Here is an 11,143-nt window from a genome sequence, read left to right on the forward strand (position 1 = left end):
TCTCTTGTCCAGTTTGGAGCAATGTTCATGGCGCTAGGTTGATCCTTTTCCAAAATAGTAATTGTTTTTTTATATTTTTTTCTGACATGTTTTTGGATGTTACAAGGTACAAGAGTAAATACAGCAATATAAAACATAAACTGTGTCTGTCTTCAAAGCAACAAAATGTGATTATTTTAAGGGGGGGGGGGGTGATTATTTTCAATACCCACTGTAGCTTTCAAGATCCTGTCATCAATCCTGATTATGCCCAATCCAATATCTAATCCACAAACAAAAGCAGTGATTAGAAATGAGGAATGAAGGGTGTGTTGCTTGAGGGAGTAATTAGGAATGCTGAGGGAAAGACGGGGGTAGGATCTGTTGACTACAGAGAACAACACAGTGAAGAAGTGCTTTGTTATATTAATTTGAGTTATAATTGAATCACTATAATGTTGTTACTCACATGAAACAAAAAGTGTAACATATCTCTTCAAACTGACCGTGATAAACTAGTTATCACTTCATGCCGTGTTATTGTGTACACATAGCTTTAAATTTATCAGTGTAAAGTGTGTGATTTTGATAAAAGCGCTGATAAAAAAGATCCTGAAATTGTGAAACTGTCTCTGATTTAAAAACAAAATAATAAGAAAACAACTAACTGGTGATTGCAACACATCTGTTTAAACATGTTCCTGAAAAGCTGTAAACAGTCCTGTGCAAACAGGCAGAACGTGCAATTCTTTTAACTGTGTGATACTATGATAAAAGTCCCAAGAGGATTTTACACGAAGCAGAAATGATATTTTAGTATAATTTCATTGTTTATACCGCATGTCTTCTTGGATGTCAGGGTGTAATGGTTAACCGCTTGCTCTGACATGATCTAATTCCATTTCCTAAAATTAAAAACCCATAACAGTGCTATTTAAAAGTTATTTCACAGAGAAGTGCTACTTTTCCAGACAGCATCGTTTCCTCCACACATCCAGTGGAACCGTGACGTGTTTACTGTCAGCACTTAAACACTGCAGGAACAGATTAATCAGAAATTTGGTGTTCTTCTTTTTTTTCTTTCATTGAATTTTTTTCAGGGGAGTTATACAAACTTACTTACTTGGTGTTTTGGGGGGTGATTTAAAAGGTCAATGTCTTACCAAACCTCAGAAACTGAACATCAACCATTAAATGTCATGCCACAGCAGTGCTCAGAAAATGACAAGGGGAAGAGGATTAATGATTAATACACAGCGTGTGTAGAGTGTGGGAAACAGACATGCGTTATTCCATAACTGTACACTAAAAGGTGAGGAACAATATAAGTGTGTGTAATAAAGTAATGAAGTCATTCTGAGAGGTTTTATAAATACGATATAAATTATTGGATCATATCATGGGGTTAAATACAGAAAATATTTTTATATATACTCAGCAAAAAAAGAAACGTCCTCTGACTGTCAACTGTTTTTACTTTCAGTAAACTTAATGTGTAAATATTTGTATGAACAATAAAAGAGTCAACACCATAAGACATAAACTAAAAATGTTTCACAATGTGTCCCTGAATGAAGGGAGGCTCAAAATCAAAAGTACCAATCAGTATCTGGTGTGTCCACCAGCTGCTTGAAGTACTGCAGTGCATCTCCTCCTCATGGAGATTTGTTTGTAACCATTTCTAAATGCCTTTTGAAGTGTGTTTCGGGTCATTGTTCTGCTGGAAGATCCATGACCTCTGGTGGAGACGCAGCTTTCTGACACTGACCACTACGCTGCGCCCCAAAAGTCTCTGGTAGTCATCAGATTTCACAATATTGTTCACACAGTCAAGGCATCCAGTGCCAAAAGCAAGCAAAGCAACCCCCAAAACATCTTTGAACCTCCAAAATTTTGACTGTAGGGGCTGTTATTTTTCTTTGAAGGCTGCATTTCTTTTTCTATAAACAGTGCCATTATGTCTTTTCCCAAAAAGCTCTACTTTTGTCTCATCTGTCCATAATACATTCTTCCAGAAGGATTGTGGTTTTGTCACATAAGTTTAGCGAAAAGCCAGTCTTGCATTTTAGTGCCTTTGTGTGCGCAGTGGTGTCCACCTGGGTCTCCTACCATAGCGTCCCTTTTCATTCAGATGGCGACGGATAGTGTGAGCTAACACTGCGTCTGCAAATCAGCTTGTTTGGAAGATCTCTGGAGATGGACCTGTAGCCTTGAGATTGCCCACAATTTTTTCTCTTAAATCCACAGACAACTCATTAGATTTTTCTCCATGCTCAGTGTGACACACACTCCACAAAGGTGAGGTCAACTTTTCTCCATTTTAACTGGTTGCAGGTGTGACAACTATATTGCCCACACACACCTGTTACTTTCCACAAGTGTGTCTAAATACAAATTAAAGGAGCATCACAAGCTTGAAAAACAATTTTCTTACAATTTTAACAAGGTGGCAATAATTTTGTCTATTTCATTTTTTAGTTCTGTATGAAGTGCGCCCCAAAGTGTGACTTTAAAGTGTGAAGTGTGACTTTTCTTGTGTTGTCCCAGTGCAAAGAAGACAATAATCACGAGAAAATATTTTTGAGAGAAGTGAATTTTCTGACAGAATTGCAATATATATATATATAGTTATATGAATATATATAGTTTTGTATTTAGACAACAATATATATATATATATATATATATATATATTATTGTTGTTGGTATAGTAGTAGTATTTGTATATATTTAAGCTATTTCCGGTGGTGAGATCAGCCAGAGAAACAGAAAAGGAATTTCTCATACGTCATCGGTGACGCACACACTTCCCGCCCCTCCGCTCCACCCAGAAAGTACACGTTGTCTCCTCGGATCCGTACTGAACCATTTTGCCTCTGTGTGTAGGGGTTTATATGGGAATCTTCTTTTTAATTTTTTTTCTACGCGATTGTACGTTGGCTAAAACGTGTCTAATATATTTCGAAACATTTAGATATTATGTAATAAGATGTACGAAACGTAAAAAAACGGAATTATTTCGTGAAGTCGCTCGCGCCTCCCCTGCCGGTTGAGTGGAGTGTCTGGAGAGAGAGAGAGAGAGAGAGAGCTGGTGACTGATGAAACAGGGGGCGGAGCTCCTGTCTGGCTGTACCGGTGTTCGGTGAAGGACCGGGTTAGAACTGAGACGTCTCGGTTTAAACGGCTTTATTTATTTATTTATTTATTATTATAATTATTTTTGTGATTATATACCCGGTTGTACTGATTCGTTGGTTGTCGGACATTAAGTTGTACGGTTAGCGGTGATTGTTTTATGAAAGTTACGGTAGAATGTTCGCAGTAAGGCGCTGCTCCGCGCTCATACCGAGGGACCTGAGGGACCTGGCCGCGCTCTGCTTCTCCTCACCCGGACCCACTCCGACAAAACCTCCCGCTGAACTGAAGCACGCGCGCTCCTCGCCTTCACTGCGCGCGCCCAGCCGGTCCCAGTCTCCTCCAGCACGAGTACACGGTGAGTGTGTGTGTGTGTGTGTGTGTGAGTCCTCGGGAAAGATCAGTCAGGCCTCACCCTGAGAGTTAACTCACGAGATGATGATGGTGATGATGATGGTGATGGTGGTGATGGGCAGGACAGGACACGGTGTCTCAGTGATTCAGAGTAATGGCATGGAAAGGTCGGCGCGGGTGACCGACAGGTGCGCGTTCTCGCATCACCATTTTTTTCCATGAACCTTTCTGGTCACGTGGTTGGTTGACATTTCCTTCATTTAACCTTTATAAGGCGCTATCTGTCTGTCTAACACCTGTCTGTCTGTTGGTTTAACACTGGTTTCCCTCTCTGTCTGTCTGTCTGTCTGTCTGTCTATCTAACGCCGGTCTCTCCCTCTGTCTCTCTGATGGTCTGTCTAACACTGGTCAGTCTAACCGGTCTCTCTGATGGTCTGTCCAACACCGGTTTCTCTGTCGAGACTATTTTTGTATAGACACCCGTCTGTCAGTTTAAACATCACATACATATACAGTATATCATCTCCCTCGGCCTTTCTCTCTCTGTTTTTTCGCATGTGTGTGTTATGAAGTCTCCAGGAAGTAACAGGAGTGTATTTGAGTAGTAATAGCGGATGTGCCGCCCAGTGAAGTTTCTACAGAGAGTTTCAGTGTTCTTCCCCCTGTGTGTAACACGAGCAGTGTATTTTTGCACCCGAGACAAGTTTAGCATGAAGGCACAAACCTGAAACAGAAACCTCTGACCTTTCACCTTTTGTCCAGATACTGCGCTGAATCCAGAGGAGTGTAAAACACACACACACACACACACAGTCACTTTTAAATGCTTTCAGATCGACTTTACACTAACACTTTGGCTCGAGCACGTGATCAGATCAGCGTTCTCCAGTAACAGGCAGATGAGATGGACGTGTGTAAGACCAAGCAGAACCCGGAGGACGTGGTCACACTCGCAGGTCAGTCCGCTTCGAGGCGACAGTACAGGCACGGTGTTTGTGTGTTGACAGGGAGGCAGATATTAAAGGCAGTGACTCGGAAAACAAACCACGGTGAAGGGGTCCAGACCTACGGAGGAGTAACTGTAGCACAGTTTCACAGGGTGGGATCAGCTGTGTTAAAGAAAAAACGTCATAAAAAAACTGCAACAAAACCCACTTTGATCTGATTGTTGTTTTCCTGCATGTGTATAAAGTTCCACATTTTTTTTTTTTTCTTAAACAATACTTCAAAAGTCATGTTCAATCTGACAGAAATGACAACATGGTTTAACCTTGTGTTATTACTAACTGTGATTATTATAACTAGCACAACAATACTAAAGTAAGTTACTATTTCAGTGAAAGTAATATATTAATATTATCTACTAGTTTTCTTACAGTAATATGTTACTATTAGTAAAGGTTATCATACACAACATGAAAAAACCAATATAGTAAGCGTTGTGACACTTGGTGCTGGGGAGCAGATTGGGGGGCTGGGAGGCAACGAAAATGGAAAATGAACACTTATGCTTTTTTATTATTTGTTTATTTGAGCTTAAAATAAAAAAGTGTTTTTTTTTCTTTTTCATATTGGTTTAGGAAATGAAATAAAATAAAAAACAACTTATATTCTTGTATCTAACACAACACATGAAGAAACAAGTAAAATAGTCTGGGAGTCCGTGTACCATCTTGGTTAGAAAAAACAAACATAAAAAGACAAAAAAAGTAAAAGGAAAGTAATATTTGATTTTTATTTTAAAATTCATAAAAAGAAAAGTAAGTAATTTTTTTTAGTATGTGATGAAATGTCAGACAGGTTTTTAGAATTAGACTTGATTTCCTTTCCTTGTTTAAATAATGAAAGTTGAACACTCGTTATTCTTTTTTTAATTTTATTTTTTATTTGAGCTTAAAATCAGAAGTTGGTTAATTAGGCTTTTTTTCCTTAAACATAATGATTAAGATTTAATTATTTATTACATGTACCTTCGCAGCACAGTGAATATTAGTTTTTTTTATGGGGTCAGAGCGCAGGGTCAGCCAGGACACAGCGCCCCCTGGAGGAGTTATAGGGTTAAGGTCCGTGCTTAAGGGCTCTACAGTGGCAACTTGAACCCCCGACCTTTCGATTAGTAACCCAGACCCTCGATCGTTTGAGCGCTAATAGTAGTAAAATAAAAAAAGTAATGCGCTATTATATCTGCGGTATTTATTTTAAAAAGTGAAGTGTTATTACTGTTAACTAACAAAACTAACACATATTACAATGACGAATTTTGTACACATTTATGAAATAGAAACCTGCGCTGCTGTACAGAGTTAACCTTGGCTGTGTTCATACGACCACCCTGAAGCGACTCAATTCTGATTTATTTAAAAAAAAAAAGATGAATTCATGCATCTAATTATTATTATTTTTTACACTAGCAGTGCTAGTAACAGCTGATAAAACAGCTCGAGTTAGGCGTCCTGGCTTTCTTCCTTTTTCTGGACCTCAGTAAAAACGTCTAACGTTACATCCACAGTTCGCGATGTCTGAGTATTTGCACAAACGTTCAAGTTCAAATTCAAGTTCAAGTAGGCTTTATTGTCACTTCAACCATATACAGTCAGTACACAGTGAAACGAAACAACGTTCCTCCAGGACCAAGGTGCTACATGCAACATAAATTTACAACATAAATTAACAGAAACACTAAACTAGCTAACCAGGAGGCCTAGTTAACTGGCTAGCAGAGACAGGACAGAGAGACCTACCATAAATTTACAAAAACTAACTAGCTAAGTATAATTACAGGTTCTATAGACAACATAAAGTGCACGTGCAAATGTGCAAACAAGAGCAACAACAAAGGTGTTAAAACGTGACGTGTTTAACCCAGGTGGCGTACACACTGTTTCAGACGCATCCACATCGATGTTGTCATTATGAACGTGAACTGTCATGACTTTGTGACATGGTTCGTGATGCGAATTCAGGCTTAGCACTTTCTGACGCAGAATAAATATTTACCTCAAACACCTGGCCTTTGACCCTTCACGATTGAGTGAAAGTTAATATCTGGTGCTGACACAGATACGCGAGACGTCTTTCTTCACTGATCACGCATGACACACACGTGACCCGAGCTGTTGGATCGAGACTCCGATCTTAAGAGAAAGTTATGCAAGTTGAGCTGAACAAGCGCTTCTGTTCATTCTGGAGCAGGTCAGAGGTCGACTGGACAGGTAGGGGGAGGTTCATCACTTGAAGCACGAGGCGGGGTACACCCTGTACCATCTCGGGGCACGCGCGCGCGCACACATACACGCAAAACAGGGAATTTTTTTAAAAATCTATGATGTTAGTAATTTTAAAGTTATCCCTGTTTTCCATGGAAATGGTTCTCTTGTCCTGTGTGTGTGTGTGTGTGTGTGTGTGTGTACACACGCGCGTGCGTGTTTGTGTGTTTTTCATCCGGTCGATAGAAAGTGAGTGAACGAGCACCTAAAGATCCAGTAAGTGCAAAGGTTACCTTGGTGTTGCTTAGAATGTTGCAAAACATCACTTGGATTAGCACTTTCTGTGTACGCACACACACACACACACACACACACAAACATGTTATATAATGCTCACCGCCACACCACCGTTACATTCTCAGCCCTTATTGGTTCAGAAGCTATTGATTCAATCCCAGGTTTATTTTACTGCCCTCTAGTGGCGAGACAAATGATTGACACAGTTGACTGGAATTGACGGCTGAATTTTAGTTACCAACGAATTTTAGTGATCGATGAGTTTGGTGACATCATAATATCTTGATATTGCTCGACTAACTCGACACAGCAGCTCGTCACTTCCTCAGTGTGTTACCATGGCAACGTTAAGTGCCTCGGATACCTGTGTGGAAGTTTCACACTACTGAAATAGAATTTCGATCATTCATTAAAATAATTTTTTTTTTAATAACATGCGCTGTGGAAACGTAACTCGGGAAAGATTTCACAGAAAGTGCGGATAACATTAAGGATTTATTTATTAAATAGAGACCTTTAAAGCATCACATTAGTATGATGTCATCCTTCATGATGATGATTAATTATACACTTGCAAGTCGGATAAGACGTTTATATGATTTTCGAGAATGCACGTAGATGTTGCGGTGGAGGCGGCGTGGTCAAGTGCACAAAAGGCACGTACGCACAGCCCGAGGCGAACGCGGCTCTAAGCCGTGCGTGTGTGTTGCGGAGAGCCGACTTTACATTTCCAGTTTTACTCAGAGACAGTTTTAAAAGTAATTTATGCAACACACACAGTTTCTGTCCTCCCTCCTGTGGCGTGCTCTCATGTTATTTGTTTCTGGCTTAGGGGAAACACCCACCCACCCACACACCCACCCACACACACTTATACACACTTATACACACACTAATTAGCCGCTCCATATTCTCCTCAGGTGTGCGTCATTTTGGTGAGGCTCAGGCCCTTCAAAACAGCACACACACACACACACACACACACACTCTCTTGTTGCTACTTTGCTAATCCTAGGATTTTAGATTTCTTTTTTTGCATATCAGCAGGAAATTTTATTAAAACATTTATTTTTATTGTTAGTTAGCACAAGAGCTAAAACAAACTAAAGCATTTTTTAAAAGTTCTGAGGGGAGAAAAGGTAAAAGATCTATAAGAGCCGAGTGAGTTCACGATGTGTAATAGTCGGCAAATAGTCGATTGTTCGTTTGAATAATCATAAGTCGCTAATCGAGAGTCAAAATAGTCGTTGTTTTCAGCTTTAATACACTCCTTGGTGTTATCGTTTCCATAGCAACAGCTCTGTGGCGTAGGGGACGAGTGTGTAATGTGGTTTCTGGTAAAAGCATGTACAAGTATGACACATAAGCCCTTTTAATCTGCGCACACACACACACACTTCCTAAATCTCATGTCGAAAGCCCTTAATCCTGTTTCTCAATAATTCATGTAGATGTCGTTACTAAGAGTGTTTTCTCACGCGCTTGCTGAGAGAGACACACGCTAACGGACAGACGAGCATCTCTGACTAATCTCAGCAGTTTCAGTTGACGTTTGTGATTCATTTCTCTGTGTGTGTGTGTGTGTGTGTGTGTGTGTGTTGCAGTGTGTCAGATGGGCGGCAGCAGTAGCAGTAGCAGCGTGCGGCTCTTCAGTTCTCTGGCTCAGTCTCTGAGCAGCGTGCCGCTGCCGCACACACACGCCGAGACCGAGGAGAGCGAGCTCGAGCAGACGGATCCCGAGACGCTCCTGCGCGAATGCGAGGAAGTCCTGAGGAAGCGCCCGCCCCGGCCGCATCGAGACTTCATCAGAACCAGAGCCAGCGCCGCGCACAACCCGCAGATCCGCGTCATGCAATGGAACATTCTAGCGCAAGGTAACGGCAGTGTCGGATTATATTCTCTAAAAAAATATATTCCAGTGAAAGATCTGTCTTAAACGAGACGTCTCTGGTCTGTGTTTAGCTCTTGGCGAGGGCAAGGACGGCTTTGTGCGCTGCCCGATGGAGGCGTTGAACTGGGCAGAGAGGAAGTACCTGATCCTGGAGGAGATCCTGACCTACAGACCCGACATTGTGTGCCTGCAGGAGGTCGATCACTACTATGACACCTTCCAGCCCATCATGTCCAGCCTGGGCTACCAGAGCAGCTTCTGCCCCAAGCCGCGCTCCCCGTGCCTGGACGTGCGCGGCAACAACGGCCCCGACGGCTGCGCCCTGTTCTTCAGCCGCGAGCGCTTCCGCTCGCTTCAACTCCATCACCTCCGCCTCTCAGCCATGGCGCTCAAGACCAATCAGGTGGCCGTGGTCGCCGCTCTGCAGTGCCAGGTCACGGGGCGGGTCTTCTGCGTCGGCGTTACGCACCTGAAGGCCAGGAGCGGATGGGAGACCTTCCGCGGAGCCCAGGGCGCCAATCTGCTCCAGCAACTCGAGGGCATCTTGGATCAGGAGGACGCCGTTCCTCTGTTGGTGTGCGGAGATTTTAACGCCGAGCCGGGCGAGGAGGTGTACCGCCGCTTCCTGGACTCTCCGCTCGGCCTCGATAGCGCGTACAGGACGCTAAGCGCAGACGGCGTCACAGAGCCGTCCTACACCACCTGGAAGATTCGTCCTAGCGGAGAGTGCCGCACGACGCTCGACTACGTGTGGTACTCGCGGCACGGCTTCAATGTCGATGCCGCTCTCGGCATGCCGAGCGAGGACCAGATCGGCCCTGACCGCCTTCCCTCTTACCACTATCCGTCCGATCACCTTTCGCTCGTCTGTGACTTCAGCTTCATCCAGGAGCCCCACAGGCTCATGTGACCGTAGATTAAAACGGCACCAGCACAACTTCCCGAACATTCCCGAACCTTTTCCTGAGCCACCGAGTACCCTTAACTCGGACGTACAGACTCTCCTGGCTGATCATCGAATTCTCTGTGCAATATGATCTAATTTATTATTTCCTCAGTTGATGTAGACAGTTGATTGTATACCTGACTGATAAGAAAAGAAAAGAAAAAGAATGTATTTACTACGCACAAGTTTATTCTAGTAACGAGTTATATATCTGTTAGCAAATTAAAACAATTATTTAATTTATTAAATGATGAACAGGAGAGAATTTACTGTGATACATCAATTCTCTCTCTATATATTTAACTCAAGTCAGTTTAATCCTATGGACTTTATGGCCAATTAATCCATTAAAATCTTGTAAACACACAGATTGGTCTCTTTTTTTCCACAGCTATAATGTATTTATAACATTGTTTCTTTGGGGGGGGACACAACCTTTTTTCCCCCAACACAAAATTGATCCAACTGCTTTTTAAACTTTTTCCCTGTGCAGAGAATCGATCTGAAATAATGCTGAAAAGGAAAAAAATAAACAGATTTGGCTAGTGGAACAAATCTGTGATTAAATAGAGAGCAGGAAACTTGATTTTTTTTTTCTTTTTTGTGTCAGGCTAGGATTTGTGTGCTTAAAACGAGAAAATATAAATACTCGGGGCAATTATAATGACATTCTTGCTCTTTAAATTCACCTACAGGTCATATGATTATATTTATTTCTCCACATCGCAGCGAGTCGTTCTGTTGTTTCGTCTTTATTTACCTCTAAATTAGAGCATTCCTGACTTACGATTTATTTATATTTTACTTAACAACGATGTAAAAGTGATACACGTTCAGTAGAAAAGCAGAAACTAGGGATGGTGAGGTGAAGCCTCATTTAAAGTGTCAAAGTTTTCCAGTCAATAATTTCACCTAAAAGTTTATTTCCTGACTTTTTCATTGTACTGCCCTCTAGTGGACAAATAATGTGTAGCAAAATTATTCAAGGGCTCATTGCACTGCCCTCTAGTGGACAAATAATGTGTAGCCGAATTATTCAAGGGCTCGTTGCACCGCCCTCTAGTGGAAAAATGATGTGGAGAAGAATTATTCAAGGGCTCATTGACCGCCCTCTAGTGGACAAATGATGTGTAGCACCTAGATCCTAACATCGCAAGGCAAAATATTTAATGCGTTTTCTCTTAACATTTATTATATATGCCGTAATTGTAAAATTCATTGAGGAATGCAATTTTTTTTCCCTAAATCTTTATTTAAGAACAAAATAGTTCCAATATAATGACAGTCACGTGATTCCGACTAACTCCTGGCTTAGTTCGTTGTTGGTCAAGTGAC

The 11,143-nt window shown here is 41.6% G+C and overlaps 1 protein-coding gene across 2 annotated transcripts; it reads left to right on the forward strand.

The window, feature by feature from the left end:
* Positions 1-2,825: 2,825 nt before the first annotated feature.
* nocta (nocturnin a) lies at positions 2,826-10,174 on the forward strand. 2 transcript variants are annotated; one of them, XM_053506440.1, is made up of 3 exons: positions 2,826-3,472; positions 8,576-8,845; positions 8,934-10,174. In XM_053506440.1, exons 1-3 carry the CDS (start codon positions 3,292-3,294, stop codon positions 9,770-9,772), a joined length of 1,290 nt encoding a protein of 429 aa, XP_053362415.1. In that variant the 5' UTR covers positions 2,826-3,291; the 3' UTR covers positions 9,773-10,174. The 2 variants fall into 2 exon arrangements, with proteins under 2 accessions (XP_053362415.1, XP_053362416.1); XM_053506441.1 differs by lacking the exon at positions 2,826-3,472 and adding an exon at positions 3,563-4,424.
* Positions 10,175-11,143: the final 969 nt, after the last annotated feature.

This window comes from Clarias gariepinus, chromosome 10 (assembly GCF_024256425.1).
Source record: "Clarias gariepinus isolate MV-2021 ecotype Netherlands chromosome 10, CGAR_prim_01v2, whole genome shotgun sequence".
In the NCBI taxonomy this organism is placed as follows: domain Eukaryota; kingdom Metazoa; phylum Chordata; class Actinopteri; order Siluriformes; family Clariidae; genus Clarias; species Clarias gariepinus.